Here is a 17143-nt window from a genome sequence, read left to right as displayed (position 1 = left end):
TGACTACTCATTAGCTTAGAAAAATTGAGCAATACAAAACATAATATACAACTTAAATGTTTCCAGTAACAAAAAAAACCACCTAAAGTTTGAATAATTGTATCCCTTGTATCATGCACAATCGCAAATGTAGTATCCACACCATACATGTAGCTTTAACTTAAATGGTATGTCCATGTTTCACGTAGCGTCAAGCATGGTATTGCGCAGAAGGAAATTTCAATTTTTACTCATGTTCGTAGACATTCTGATCGATGCCATTGTCCTCAAGCCTCAATTGAATTCAGTAAATTCACGACAGGATTCGAACCCACAACGTACCAAGTGAAGACATCACAGTCAAAACCGCTCGCATAATTCCATCCTTAGAAAGATGTTGTTAAATAACCGAGCTAGGTTGCTAAATCAGTTTAGCGATCTATAGTTATTGTATGTATGTGTGTTTGCTTTATTTATTTCTAGCTATGTAGAGGTTAAACATTGCCTTGGTTATTAAAACACTTTTATTCGGAATAGCTGTGACGGTTATCATCTGTATAATAGATGATTGGGTTTTGTAGATTGCGAGCTCAGATGGATAATAACATTACCGCATTTGCGTGGTCATGTCCTTATAGGGACGACTTTTAATCTTAGTCAAAATGAACACATGAGGTAAAGAAAATACACATCCAATGACGAAAATAGGAGCAGTAGTCAAACAAACCCTCTGTACAATTGAAACCTTCGTATCCCGGAGCACAATTGCAAGAGTAACTATCCACACCATCGACACAGGTGGCGCCATTCTTGCAAGGATCATCCAAACAATCGTCAATAGCTGAAAATGAAAAGACGATGACGTGAAGACACACAGGTATGTATTTACAAAGATGTGGTGTGTCAGTATTTACAATTGACGCCAGGATAGTAAGAAAGAGCACACGAGGATGCTGAAATAATGCGTCTCATACAAATTACAATGAAGCAAAGCTGGCTGTGTTAGCTACATGTAACAGAGGTAGCACAAGTAATGCATCTAACTCAGTCCAAGACTGAATCGTTCATTATAATTACATACGTACACCGCTGTTTTTACGACAATCAATACTTCATTCGCCAATGTCTGAGTTGAAAAGATAGTTCAAATACAGGTAAGACAAGCTTGAAAGGATAGTGCCAACATTTCAACTGTGCTTTCACAGACTAAAGAACAAAATGATTAAATAATATTATCCTTTAAAAAACAAAATTACCTTTTTTGACAATTTTTACATTTGAAATGGTAAGTGCATATACATAATCATCTATATTAAATCACTCCAGGCACCGCGTTTTGACAGGCATTACAAATAAAATAGCCAGAAGACATGAACGACCACGCCAACCATTGATTCAGAAGAGCGATCAAAATATTTGCTTTTGTTTGCACGAATTCACAAGACTGCAAGCGTGATTTTGCATTCCCAGTTAACACTTGGAAGAATTACTACGAAGTGACAGTTGTGTAAAAATGTGCATGTTTCACGTGCAACGAAAATCGCCTTTGTACGACAAGAAACATCCGGGCGTCTCTTCATGTTGCTGTAGCCCATCAGCACGCTCTATACATCCACTACCGGCATCTTCACCAAGAGCAACACACTCGTCATGCAATAATTTACAGGCGACAAAATTGACAAATCTGACGATTTACAATGTAGCAATGAGGTAAATTGGCAGTTTTCACCGTCTTGTTTAAAGTTTTGTGAAAAAATAATAAAACTGAATATTCCATAGAGTTGACATGACATGAGGGAGATACTGGTATTTTCTCTATTCCCATAAATGCACGGTGACTCCATGTTTTAGTATCGATCATGAAACAAAATTTTGTGAAGTTTGTATTAGGTTATATTACCCTTTTAAAAAACCCTTTGGAATGGTAAGTGCAATTACATACATAATCATCTATATCAAATCACTCTTATTATCAATCAGTATTATCTCAGAAGAGATGATACAAATCATGATGATTTCAAAGGCCATGAATTGACCACGGATACGGAAATATCGAGAAACCCAGGGTCTTGAATGAAAGCTGTACCAGGCCAATAGCGAAACTGGTAAACTATTAATCTACAAAAGTTAAAAGTTAATCTACAAAAGTTAAGCAATAGGTGACCGTGTAATACTGGACTTACAGTGATTGCAGGTCATTCCTGTGTAGCCTACAGAACACGAACATTGAAAGGAAATGCCGAGATTCGTGCAGGTTCCATGGACGCAAGGATTCGAGTCACACTCGTTGACATCTAGAGAAACAAGAATAGCTATATACTGTCACGATGTTTCATCAGTACACCTTCTCATGTCATTAGAACGATAAAGAAAGAGAGACTTGCCATCAATATTTTTCTTTCAAAGCTATAAACTTAGGAACGAATTTGACTTATGAGTTTGTTGTGTGATTTCCATTGTCTCGTGCCACCTTATAACAGACGCACAGTCGACAACAAGCATTGTATATGGTTACATGTACACTTCGCTACAGCCGTACATCCCTTTCTTTTCCCCCTGTCCTGATTTCCGCTTCAGTGTAGAAGCAAGTCAAATGGAGACACTTTTTGTTGACTTCATTCTCAAAATTTAGTACCACTGTCCCTTACATGCATCAACATGCATCATCATCATTAATACGTTTCTTGCAAGAGCTGACGAAACTCCCGTGGAAAACGAGAGAGAGGCTAATGGCTCACCGAATCGAACCGCAATGCAAAGATGGCCAGTATGGATCGGCATAGGCACATTCTGTTGTAAATTCAAATACGGTATCTGATGAGCGATTAAAAATCATTTCTCTGGTTGCTCATGCGTTAACATTTATCCGTTAGATGTTAGCCTTTTTGATTGTTCTTTTTTGATGAAAAGTGAGATGAGGCCTTGCAAAGAATGTTCAAACTCACCAGCGTTACAGAGATCACCACGCCAACCACTGGAACAGCCGCACATAAAACCTCGGAAATTATCTGTACATGTAGCATTGTTTTGACACGGATTGCTTGCACACTCGTTCGTCTCTGAAAAGTGAAAGTGATATAAAAGATCAGCTTGTTCTGTATTGTTCTGTATAGAAAAACAAATAAGAGATACACAGACTTTCCGTCTAATTTGCATTGAGTCACGTGAGTCGACAACAGATTACGTTCGGTATTCGTTTGACGTACTAACTTCATTTGCAAAGTTTAATTATAGACCATTTTGTTCTACAAACACATTAAATATACGATTTTCTACTATGTACACCTGTCTTCTCAGAAAAATGTATTTGTTCCAGCTTGATATAAATTGTGATCTGTAGATATGGCATTTCTGACGTTTTAATAAAGTCAGAAAGATCAAGGGTGGAACATAACATAGTTTGACATTGTTAACATCATTTTTTGAAACTTAGTTCCGCCGCGATTCTTCATATCCTTACTCAGATGCACAGTATGAGTTTAAATTATCCTGTGCAAAACGGTTGTTCAACAAACGTACTGGTAATATCAATTATATCAGTTGACTATCTTTTTTTGTAGCCGTTACGATATCCAATCAATATGCTAATTGGGATTTCTAATCTCGGGTAGCTCGTACAACGAGTACTCAGCTGCGGTTCCATAGCTTTTATATACCTAACTGAAAGATTTGTAATGATTTACTGTATGTAACCGTGTCGCTAGAATAAAAAATTATCGATCTTTTTTCTACCTATGTATCTAATTACGTCATAACAAATGAGAATTCATACCATTTTCGCAGTGGACTCCCTCGTAGCCGTCTTGACACAGGCACACATACATGTTTGCCAGGCTAAAGCACTGGCCTCCATTTTGACAAGGCGTCGAAGTGCATTCATCGATATCTGTAATTTTCAACCAAGGCAAGAGGAACTGAAGCCCCAGGCGGAATTTTTATCATTTTTTTATATTTTACGAACTAGTAAAAGCTTTGAAATAATTTTTACCATTGCATGAATTCCACGCAAGTATGGTTTGCATTGCTTTCTGCTTGCAACATTGTGTTTGCTATCAACGTCCCTCTGTTTGACTCCTGCTCTGTGTCACTTTGTCACTCACTGGTGATACCATCTGCACAAAGTTTACCTTTGTAATAGCCTCATATGTCCATCGTTTTAAGGAATTGCATTAATTTGTCCAGCCAACGCGAAATACTTTTTTACTGACCGACATCCCTGACGCCCCAAAGGTACCGTTGGATAAAGAGGACAGTGAATCTTGCTTCAAAAACTTAATTCACAATATAATGATACATCGAACGCGGCATGTTGCTCGCACACAACTAAAAACAGGTTGTAAGCTAGTATTCACAGCAAAGCATAAGGTAGTACTCACCTCGAAACTGAAAAACTTACGGTGAAATTCAAAATAGCTTCGAATTGCAACGTGTTTGGGTGATAAGAGAAACGTTTCTGGCGAGATTGTTGCAAACTCTATCGAAGGAGAACGTTTGTAATGAAAGCGGGTTGCGTCATTTTCTATCGCCAGAAACATTTTCTTATCACCCAAGCACGTTGTAATTCCAAGCTTTTGTGAAATTCACTGTAAATTTTTGCTCAAACTTGTGTAACGAAACGTTCGACATTCCTTTTTTGAAATGAAAATAAAAGCCCGGGATCACCGTGCAAAGTTCGGTACTAGAGAGACAAATGACCTAAGATTTACCGGTAATTGAAATTCAGAATGACCGCCATCCCTGTGTTACTCTATGGGGCAAAATAGAATTTTTAATTTTGGATTTTCACAAAAATAAGCCGTTGAAAACTGCATTTACCCGAGAAGCTTCAAAATTACTCCCCGCCCTCAAGTGGTAAGACCAAAAATGTATCGTAAAAGTTTGAGAGTCCGAATATCTGTTCCGAAGGCGCATTTTATCGTAAAAGAATTTCCTGTGAAATTTAAAAATCGTTATGTCGACCTGACGACTCCGAGGAACTAGCTTCAAAATAGATGACATCAAGGAAATATATCAATAAAGAAAGGCAAAATTATATTACCTTGGCAAATTTTACTTTTTTTTGTGGCGAAGGTCGCATTTTTTGTAAAGTTGCTGCGCCACATGTACAATCAATATTAGTTGCTTCGCATTCTGTAAATGCGAGACATTGAGTACCTTATCGCTAATTATGGAAGACATTTTGACATCCATCCGGAAAAGGTTAAAAAGTTAAACTATTTGTAACATTCTAACCTCCAATGAAACTCTTTAGTATTAAAGAATAAGAAAAGGTAGTGCAAGCTGAATAATCTCGTTAATGTTTTTAAAGATGTTAAGGAATTATCCGCGAGAAATAAAATAATATGAAGTTTTCATCTCACCGTCACATTGTGGTACTGAATCACTCCAGGTCCCGTTATTACAATATAGGGTGTCGGTACCAATTAGCTGATATCCTGCGTTACAACTGAATCCAATCACTCCGTTGTTAGAGAAAGACGTACTCGTCCTATTCTGCATGCCGTTGTCAGGGCTACCAGGGTCACCGCAACCACCTGATAAATCATCGACAAAAGCGAGTAAGAAAGTGACCTACTAATTAAAATTACCGTGCAACCTAACAAGTAATTTGACATCGATGACAAACAAAGTGCAACCCTTTACAAGATAAAAGGGCAAATCAACAATAAAGAAGATGTGCGTTACGCCAGGCCCAAGTATTAGGTTTGGTCGGTATGCCGAACTTTGGATTCCATTTTTGCTACAGAGTGCTGTGTTTTTAGAGAAACACGATTGGAACTAATTTGGGATAATTGGATTGTAAAGTAGTGTCGGTTTATTCTGCTAATGTAAGCTCATCCGCTTTTTTTAGGTTAACACGATTGGAACTAATTTGGGATAATTGGATAGGCATAATTTCTCAAGAATTTTAGAAATTTATCTAATATTACCCCATATTTGCTTATCATCTTTAAAATTTTATTCAAAATTTATGATGCTGTTGAAATGTTATAGGTAAGAATCGGCGCATGATAGTATCTAATGCAATATTGTTCAAAACATATGAACAATATTTATATTTGAATGAAAATGTGTGAGTTTGTCTATAGTTTCTTCATTACTGAAACACTAGTACTAATCTCAGTTTGTCACTTTGCCTCGACCAAAATGAAGTCTTTTGATTGATTTACAGTTAAGTCAGTCAGGGTCATTTAAAATGTGCCCTGACTCAATTTAATGTTTATGAAGCCTTAAATTCACGAAAAAGTCAGGGGCATTTCAAAAGTGCCCTGACTCAAAAGTCGTCAATTCGAGAAATTTTAAGCATTTTGTCTCGTTTCTTCGGTACATTTACACAAAAATCAACATGTTATCATAAAAATGAATCCGATGAAAGAGGTATGCAATAATCATTGTGTTTTCGTTGTTTTTTTAGATGAGAACAATATTTCAAATTTTACACTATTCTATCATTTTGTAAAATTTCGGGTGTAAAATTTCGATTTCGTTACATTTTACTAATAATTACTCTCATCCAATTTTCCAAAATAGTTCCAATCGTGTTGGTTATAAACTTGTTTTTATGAATAATTTGCAACGATGTAGCATTCAACTATAGAGCACCTAACACTTTTGAGAAATTTGAACAATATGAAGATCCAATTATCCCAAATTAGTTCCGATCGTGTTGAGAGTATATGCTTCACATCTGGCCAACGATGTTTGACCGCTGCAACGGTTCCACGTTTATTTACCTCTATCGAACGACTACCAACATGGTCGTCGTCATCATCACCATCATCATCATCAGTAGCACAACCACCAGCAGCAACAGTAACAGCAACGACAAATTAAAATCTTGGATGCTCGCCTACTCAAAGGTCTAGCACGGTCTAGCACAAGGGTACTACTAAGTAGACTATTGTACGTTGTTTTAAACAAAAGAAAACACTGGGGGGCATGGTCGAGTTTCCTCTCATCCCTTCTCTAGCAAGAAACTCCCGTAGGCCGTCTCATAATTGCTTCTTTTTGTTCTGTCCATTGGTGAACCCCTTCAGACTACCAATTTTCTACTCCCTGTCTGTGGATAGGATTTAACCTCTCTATAGCAAGGGAAAGAAACTTCTTCGACGATGACGGTAGAAAAATGGCCTCCCTTTACGAACCTGTTTAACAAGACAAATGTTCTCCCCCACCGACAAAAACAACTGTGTTGAACACCTTTTCTCTACCACTACATGCTTACTGTACTACCGGGTTGACTGCCCTTGAATGTATGTCAGGCCAAAGAAAAAAATTGTGCTGTTCCGATAACCGGACCTCACCTATTTTTGCCTGCCGACCCTAAACTTTTTAGAGCTACGTAAACATGGAAGTTAAAAAAGGAAGAAAAACCGTAAAATCACGTGTTCGTTACCTGGCATTTGATTTTTGCTTGAACGAGGACGTCTTTTATGTTTTTATTCCTCTTATTTGTATGTAACGTTTTTCTGGAAATGATGTGGCCAGTGTTTGATCGCCCTGAATCCCTGAAAAGTGCATACTTAAAAATATTTTGGAAAAAAAATCTCAGCCGACCTACCTACCCTATTTTTGAAAACCATGTTATCGGAACAGCACAATTTATTTTGGTTGAATTGGTCTCATAATTTTTCCGATTTTAAAAACATTCAACACCCTGAATTGATTGTACCCTACAACAAATGGTTCTTGTTAAGTCTATTTCAACATTATACTTACCGGGGCATGTCGGTACATCGTTATCCCAAACGCCATCATCGCAAGTCAATGTGTCAGCCCCGACCAGAGTATCAGTGTCGCCGTCGCAGGCAAAGGTGACTGACGTATATGGGTCAAAGGTCGGGGTACCAACTTTATGTCCATTTATCGGGTCACCTGGATCGTCGCATCTTTCTTTTGAACGAAAAATTCATACGGGATATTGGGGAAAAGAAAAGTGCAGCTGGTGCATTGGTATGCTATTCATTTTGTAATTCAATTTATATTTTCTTCAAAAGCTGATGTTGGCAAAAATTAAAAAGGTGATCATTGTTTTTCATGTTAATAATCAAGACCTACTAACATAGCACTTACTTAAGCAATTTGGTATAGTAGGAGGATCCCATACGCCATTGCTACAAGTTACACTCGGTGGTCCGGCAGGTACGTCATCTGTGTTGCTACAAGTAAATGTAACCATCGTACCATCAGGGTATGATGTCATATCCGGGACTAGCAAGGGAGGCCTTCCAAGAGTAACAAGTCTCATGGGTTGTGAACATTCTGAAAAGACCGCAAAATCCATCTGTTATTTTTGGACCTATCGTTGGCAGCATAGTGGCCATGAATCTGTAATTTTGAAACCGACAAGGAACACCTTGTTTTACGAAAAGCTTCATTGGTTGAAAATTTCAACAACAATAGTTATATAACAGTATAGCATTGCCTAGTAGTTTTCCCTTCACGGACAAAAGTGTGGTCGATCACGGAAAATCGACGCCATTCAATCGTTTTTTTTACTTGGTTAAAAACACACTTACAAAAAGGGATGAGTGAGTTAAGTTAAAACGTGTTCTTAAACAGCTAGGTTCTATTTGACGGCGTTCAAGAAGTTGCAATATACCAATAAATGTATGTGACAGATGCCTTGTCCGAGTTTGAAATGGATTTTACCAATCACACGAATTCATCAATAATTTGAAGTAAACAACGGTTCTGCTATGAATCTCTTCCTACCGCAAATGAAAACATTAAAATATCACTTCAGTCTTAACCATAACTTTTAATAGCGCCATCTCGGTAACACAACGGCTGACAGATACAGTTAGGCATCCTCTTACCATACCTCTAAACGTAGACGACTGCACTTTCAAAAGGCAAGGTAAACACAATTTTAAGTGACCTAGCAGACAACTCGTTTAGGCTGCCTTTAAGAAATGGTGAGGGGCTGGAGGAATCGCGATTGAAATCTTATTTTCTTTCAGAACCCCCTCAATACCCTCAAAATTTTCAACATCCCCCGTCTATATGATCAAATTTTTTAGTCTCCCCCAAATTATAAATCATATAGCCGCATATTTACTACGAATGCACGCATAGAAATTGTATTGCGTAGTTCTGCTTGCAGATGTTCGACACTACCTCTTATCAGCAGTTTGTAGAGCCATATACCTAGGCAAGTTCTAAAACTGATTTATTTTTAAATGCATTAGTGGACTTTTCAGTCTGAGCCGACTTGAGTTTATCCAACTCTGGCCAGGTCAATGGCACCAGCTGAAGGGTACACGAAATGACAATCATAAGAGAGTATGCAAAGTGTGAATTCCTGGCTACATTTCGCCTAATTGTAGAAAACTGAGCACAGTGACCTACTTTTTTTCTTCAACTGACATTAGAACCATTGGATGACACCAAAATGTTGGGAACCAAATTATTTTCGGGTCCCTACCCCTCCTTACAGGCAGGGCAAAACTTTCAAGTCCTCTACCAGCTCCAGGATTTTCGAATCCCCTGAATTCCTTCGGCCCTTCACCATTTTTTGAGAACGCAGCCTTACAGCAGGAAATTGCGAATTGCGTCCCCGGGCCGCTACTAAAAATTCTTGGCTTCACTCGAATGCAAAGGGTATTCTCTCAACCGTAGTCATAATCAAGGTGAAGTGGGTGACGTCTGGTCAAGCCAACGACTGAACTGGTAGAATTTTATCATTTCACTGGTTCGCACATTAACCGGACACAGAGTTTGTCCAATAGCATTCTCCACTAACACATGGCGTTTTGCTGTGCGCATGATACTAAAGTTTCTTTTTTTGCAAACTGCGCCAATCATACCTTCGTGATAGGTAATCACTACTTGAAGAGCCAGGGACAATTAACTGTAATAAGGATTTGACATAACGACGTAACTCAGAATGTCCATACGGCAGAGGGTATTTTGACTATGTCGTATTTCAAGTCGTTGACCGGTGATTTAGTATGCTCGTACCTATTTGTGTTTTGTAAAGTGAAAGGTTTTGTACACTTTAAAAGAAAATCGGAAACTTTAATCACTGTATTGATTAACTGATTGGTTTTATCTATAACGTAAACAGACGTAATGGTCAACGTTGCTTTGATAAACCTACATGATAAACTGCTTCTCATTGCGCAATAGAAATAAACTACAGAAGACCCCATTAATGACGTCATAGCAGATTATTTTCTAATGTCAAAAACTACTCATTGATGTGAATATTTTCACTTCATTGGCATTCATTGCTTCGTGACAAAAGACATGTCACTGCCGATATGCCCGATAAATTCCTTTCTCGATCATTCTCTACTTTCCTTTGAAAACTACAGCAATCAGTATTTTTAGACAGTGATTATCTGCCGAGGTGTGATCTCTGACCCCTGACAGGGCAAGTTTCTATGCTTTTACCGGCTATGACTTGGTACCGTTATTACAAAGCTCCCGTGATTAATAGTTGCTTATTGTGTGAATGGCTCTCTGCATGGGCCTTCTAGATACTCAGCACAGGATACTAATGTCAAGTAAGCATGTGAAGTAATCAAATACACGACATGAATGTATCTACGCATTTATTGAAAACCGTCCTTGCACTCCTGTAAGTAGGTTCACTCAGTATATCACACCAACGCACGTCACGGTTGCACGCCCGCAATACAGACACAGTACTGACTTAAAAGGGGAAGTTTATCAAGGCTGATTTTTACATATTTGCTAGCTTTGGGGTTGCTTATTCCGGAAAAGCCATTTTCGCTAACCATAACTCGCGCGATTTTTTACAAAAGCGGATAAAAATAGTGGCGGAAGTTGCAGTGTAGGGCTTCATTAACTTAGTATTGTGAATCCTGGGGAAAAAAGAACAAAGCTCGGCACTTTCATCACATGATATGGCAGGGACCATCTTCTGATAGGTATGCATTACCATATACGTTCACACCAAGCTGTACATATTTGCATAACTATTGTTTATATTATGCAAATAAGCATAGCCTGCGTGAACGTGAATTAGTGGACACTAAAATTTTTACAATACTTCTTCTGATCTACTGCCTGTATGGATCAATGTTGAAACATGTGGAGTGACGGGAGTTTTCCCCGTTTTCGCCGTGTAAAAATTAGTTTTCCCCTCGAGAGATAATTTTTTTAGCGGTTAAAGTGAGCTCAAGAAGAGCATATTTGAAAGTTGAACTAATGTTCTTTTCAGTAAAATGATGGTAGCATGCAGGCAAACATTGGCTCATTGTGTCATGTGGACGTTTCAAAGATCTCTTCAAGTCCACCTGTTCAAACGAAAACACAAGGATTTGAGATCCTATTATTGTTCAGTGTGCTCATGGTATGTCCACAGTTCCCGAGATTGAGAAATTGTTCCTTTATACGCATGTCTGTATAAAACTGGTAATTGATTCAGCTTCCGTTCTGTATTATTCCAAATAGAATTTTGAACATTTCACATGAGAAGACGTTAAAGGCAGGCATAACCACGATTATTCATATGTATGAATATTGACACAAAATTTAAGCAACCGAATGAAAATAATGTATTCAATATTTTGAAGTATATCTTGATCGCAATTAGAACATATGTAATAAGCTTTCGTTTGGAGCTACTAGAGCGGAAAAAACTCCTGTTTTTTTAATAATTAAAATACAATCGCGTAATTTAACATACATGTGAGGCAATTGTCAACATACTTAATTTTCAATAATCTGAGCTTAAAGCAGGTACGCTTTAATGTTAATTCCCTAACTATTTACATATTAGGAAAAAGTGTCGCGTATATAAAATTACGGATACTCATTGATAAGGATGTTTGAGTGTACTGAAAAAAAGAAACCTTTCCCCATCTTTTCTATGTACATCGCCTAAAGATCAAGTTTAAAATACTCCGGTGTCATTCTCTGAGTGCAAGTGATTTTTGATAACTTAGACGGTTTGTATTATCTCATAAAAGCGGCACATGCTCAATCATGTCACTTATTTTGATCAATACTAAGTACTTGATTCGCTTCTCAAACATTAGACCGTATTCTACGATTCTTAAGGAGTATGTTTAGCGATGTTTTTGATTACCATATCACCCTTTCCATTTGAGATGACAGGTTAAATAATTAACACAGTCAACTAGTAAAAGTTCTCAACTATTATCATACATCTTTTTACTGGTACATATGAATACGAAAGGAACTGCAACACCTTCATGCTGAACTTACGTGGCTTTCTTTGTATATTTTGCGCAAAAGCTGCCAGAGTAACCATCAAAATCGAATTACTAGTCACAATACAGTCATTTTCTGTTTATGGCTCCTAATCAGTCAATTAATTAGTCAATTAAACTACGTTTTCCTACTAAATTTTCCTGCCAAAGTTTTATTAACCCTGTGAGCGCCAAATTCATTTTTCTGCCTTTATAGAATGTAATCAAGACAATTCTTTACCGATCTTTTCCAAAATTTTGATCAGAAACTGTAGCCAATGAAAAGTGGTGTCCAAGCATGGACAGCATTAATGGCTGCCACTGCATGATAATTCAACTCACAATATACTGGGCTTTATCTAAAATCGAAAAGTAATGCAAAAGGCTAGGTTTGAAGCTTTGTATATAAAATTGTTCACAAAAAATTCACCGTCCTAAATTTTCTAATGTGAGTGAATCTCTTTGGATGAGGAGACGAAAATATTTACGTGCCTCTATATTACCTGTTGTCACCTAGGCCTGTTGTAGCGAATGTAAAGTGAGTGCGACTGTTTAGGGAGTGTATAAAGGTCTGCCGAGCCTGGAAACGCATTGAGTGACTGATAAAAACTTTTGAACGCCAAATTCCCCTGTTTGAAACCTCTACACATTTACTGATGAATAAGGTAGCGAAATCGTAAAGATACACATGTATACAATTCCCTGGTTGCTACGACTCGGACCTCGAGTATCTTGGTAGCAGTTATGTTGGTCGGGCAATTATAAGGTATGTAGCTGAGGTGCTTTGTTACTGCTGCTTCTTGTAAATCCTAACCGAGTTCCTAAGGTCAATCTATCAGGTCATGACTTTAGAACAGTTCATAAAAAGTTTGCAGTAAACATTGCATGTCTCTTCATGAATGTTGATTCGCACGAGTAATTGCTTTGTTAGATCGTAGCTCAGCTGTGCGGTTGTGTATGTTTGTTTGTTTCTCTTTTTTTAGCTCACTCTCTGACACATTAAATGGATATTGACTGATGCAATGTCCTAGCAAATCATGACTGGATAGTCTTGTGAGGAGTTTACGTATCATGAAGCGAAATATCAACGGTTCGGTAACACGACTCTCGGATTTCGCTGGCTGTAATTACAATAGTTGTAGCAGCGGCTTCGGACGAATAATCTTTCAGTTCACTTAAAGCGGCAGCCCTCAATCCCTGGCTCTTTCATTCGTGCTTGTTGAGAGGGACTTTTTACATGTTTTAAATCCTTTTTACGCCTTTGAAATTTGCGTCAGATTAATGAGATCGTTTGGAGATAAATCTGATGTTAAAGCCTGCCCTTTTAAGGCCAGAAAGCAAATTGGGCGTTGAAAAAATATACCAAGTAACTTTGTTTTCAGTGTCGTATAGCTACTGTATGTCATTTTCCCCTTTCTGAAAACTGACAGCAATATTGCCTGTATACTCCAGTCCACTGCAACACCATGGTATCACAGTAAAACCATAGACCAGGAGCGAGACTACTTTGCACATGCTTACACCTTAAAACCCATGTCAAACAACGACATTAGATCCTGAGGAATACTATGTTACTTTGCCGAAGCATGGCCCTGTCCTTGAAATATTCGTTTAATTTTATCGATAATTTATATATTGTTGCATTATGTGTTGCAAGAGTATCATGCATGTACCATTTATGCCACAGATTTCACCGGCAGATTTGTCATTCCCAAGATAATCAGAAAAAATATTTCCAGTCGCTTCAAATCACGTTCCTGATTCAATGGATGATTATTTCTGTCACTTAAACGACGCAGTTAGATTCACAGTCATATCTTAAAACTCTTCTGGAACGATACTTGTTTAAAACATCGCTATACACCATCGCTCACTACCTTAAATACTAAACAATCTTAAAAATGGCGCCAGACAGAAGTATAGCCTGAAGAATTAACAGATTCAGTAGAAACAGCTTGTATTTTATAAAGTGGAGAGTAAAAACGCTGAGGTAGTTCTGGCATTTTCAGCAATTCAGTATCACGAAAATGTTGTGGAGTAAAACCATCCCATGAGTGCTGTAACGTTTACAACACTGTTTATGCCGATATATGTCAAAAGCATGTCTAAAATAATGGCATACCCACCCATGCGCCATGACTGGGACAAACAAAAATGGTTATAGCATCTGCATCATCGATATAATCAAACGTAAGGCCAAGGAAAACGGATGTGGCTTAGGGCAGATACATTGATCTAGAGCCACGACTTCTCAGAGTTTGTATGCTCTTCATCCCGTAGTCGGTTCGTTCAACAGTGTGCTCAACTTTATGGAGATACGGGTTCGTTCGATAAACTAGTTATTTAGTCTGGAGGGATTGGCGAAATAATAACCAATTTTTAAGCTTCGAGTTCTTCAGACTTTAACGTTTTCGATCATCTCGTCACCCTCAACACTTTTCTGTGACAGTTTCAATGATGGAGCACGTAACTCTTAGGATGAAATTTCTCCTCGACGATTAACACACATATTATATATGAGGTATAAATCACCAGGATGCTGGCTTGCCCCCTTTACATACATCGGGCGTTGCCTGAGGGGTAGCGCAAATGACACTTATTATGATCGTACACCCATGCCTATATCGCTCAATCCTGGTGACATTGACAGTAAAATACCAGCCATGATATTTTACTGTAAACTTCGATGTATGGACGTTAAATGTCTTCAGTTTTGGAACCTTGTCTAACTACATTTGCAACTTTTAGCAATTAAACAAAGTAAACAAACGACATGGCTGCCGCTCTCCGCCCACGATGTGATGCGATGTTGCTGAAATAAAAACAAATTGAAGGGCCTATAGAATAGGGATATCCCTGGGAGCCAAATACAGGAATAATGAATTGAATCTTGGAATGCTCTCCAATGATAGTTCCATTAAAGTTCTTATCATTTTTACAAGCCAAAGCAAACATACAAGCAGGGGTGTGACGTGGCGCGCGCGATACTCGTTGACATGGTGACCCTCAGGTAAACAACAACAGCTTGATGTGTAGGGCTGTAATGAGGTCACCTCTCTCCGCTCTCTGTACGACTTGCACCACTTTGGTCGAAATCGGAGTGATTTTGAAGCAGATTAGAATTTTAGAGGGAAAAGATTGTAAGACCGTATTGGGCCATAAATAGTTCTTTGCTTGCGACTTAAAATAGGTCCCATAATATTTTCTTGTGGTGTTGAGAGAGATGTAGAGGTTGCGCGTATCCAGAGGATTCGTCGTATACTTTATGAGTGAAGTCTGCTGACATAGACATTATTTTTCCATCTTTGTGCGCACAGCAGAATGAAAGTAGAGCACGAAAACATAGAATTTTCTCTGTAATTTGTAAAATTCTGGGTACCAGTGTATTATAAATCCGTTTTTACCAAATATCGCATGTTCCTTGTGTCGTGTCAGTATTTATGTTTTTCATGTTGATTCGACGCAGGTGCGAGAGATATTATAACCCTACATATCGTAATATTAGGCGTAATAGTATTTACATTGATTGTTCTCTACCGGTTGCTCAGATAACGCTCTCCTGTCCGTCCATAGAGCAATGAAGGAGGCTTTGCAGTTCCTCTACTTTGTTGGTGCCAACACTAACTTAGCTTTGAGCGATACGGAAAGTCGGGAAACTGAATGCTGCTCACCCAGGATATTTTCAGAGAAACTTTTTGGGGCGGACAATTACTTGTACTATCAGAAGCTACGGGGACTCTAAGCGCTTTATATGCAAACTCACCTTGACAATGAACAGTGCCAAGCACTACGAGACAGTAGCACACGATTGCGCAGATTTTTATCTGTGTCAGCTCCATGTGTCAGTTAGCCTTCCATAACAAACAATGTGACGCTTGCCCCTACCTTAGTACATGTACGTCTTTTATGTCAAATATCTTTTTATTTCTCATCGTATCGGGGTAATGCGCGAGGCATTTGCCCCATCCCTAAGGTCAGCGCCTGGAGATTGTTTGGTTAGTCGTTATTGGCCTATCTTGTATCGTCGACTACCGTCTTACTTGTCGATGTCATTTGTTCAGAACGGTGCAGAAAGGCATACAAGATCATAAACATTTATGCAGTTTTCTACTACCTTTAAAAAGGTTGCTATATAACTCAAAAATATGGCTGATAATATTAATATGACAGATTACATAGAAAATATATATGTAAGGCATGCGAAATGCGCCCATACAAAGGCAAACGCAGTGACCTCATGACACCCCTACACAACAAGCTGTTGTTATTGTAACCCCTCAAAACTGCAACGACGCAGTGCGTTGCCATGGTGATACACGTGTAGGCGTAAATTGAGATAACATCGGATGACAATGCTGGTGGAAAATTTATTGAGTCAATTATACTCAACAAAGGGGTGAATGTCAACCCTCCGTTTATCGTTTGCAACTGTGTTCTCTCGATGCGCAGTCTGTCACGGTGAGTAGACAGGTGTGTGCACGGTATAGCAAAGTGTTTGGGTTCTGTCGCTGCGGAGGCAAGATACTTACCCTGCAACTTCACAGACGTCAACGCTGCAGCGAGCTTCACCGATCTGCTGGTATCGGATAAATACATTCTCCTCATTGATTCTCAAATAACCCTCTTGATGTTTGAGGTATAATCGCTCTACCTTCGAAAGAATTCGTTTGATGATGAGGGTCCGTGATCAGGACCCGGGGACGATAATTTGAATGGTATCCTGGATTTAGAAAATATAATATACTTATCTCTAAACTCGAAATCACTACCCCTCAAACGAACATGGGAAATTTGACGCAACGTTTCCGGCTATTTTAAGTTTGTGTTCTCCCATACAAATCTGATTGGCACCATCTCAATCGTCTAACATACAATTTTAACATTCGTGCCAGACGATTTGGCAAATAAGACTGTCAGCTTTCAGCAACTAGTCATTTAAAAACTTGGTACAATAAAATACAATCATCAATATACACAGT

At 38.4% G+C, this 17143-nt stretch overlaps 1 protein-coding gene across 1 annotated transcript; it reads right to left on the bottom strand.

Moving 5' to 3' along the window:
* Positions 1 to 5230: 5230 nt before the first annotated feature.
* On the bottom strand, positions 5231 to 16052 carry LOC139116937 (complement decay-accelerating factor transmembrane isoform-like). The gene is made up of 4 exons (XM_070679673.1): positions 15928 to 16052; positions 8053 to 8241; positions 7699 to 7872; positions 5231 to 5513 (listed from the first exon to the last, which is right to left on the bottom strand). The coding sequence occupies exons 1-4, from the start codon at positions 16001 to 16003 to the stop codon at positions 5299 to 5301; spliced, it is 654 nt and encodes a 217-aa protein (XP_070535774.1). The 5' UTR covers positions 16004 to 16052; the 3' UTR covers positions 5231 to 5298.
* Positions 16053 to 17143: the final 1091 nt, after the last annotated feature.

Source organism: Ptychodera flava, chromosome 18 (assembly GCF_041260155.1).
Source record: "Ptychodera flava strain L36383 chromosome 18, AS_Pfla_20210202, whole genome shotgun sequence".
NCBI classification, from domain to species: domain Eukaryota; kingdom Metazoa; phylum Hemichordata; class Enteropneusta; family Ptychoderidae; genus Ptychodera; species Ptychodera flava.
Note: the sequence above shows the minus strand (reverse complement) of the source record. Positions and strands in the feature narration are given on the sequence as shown.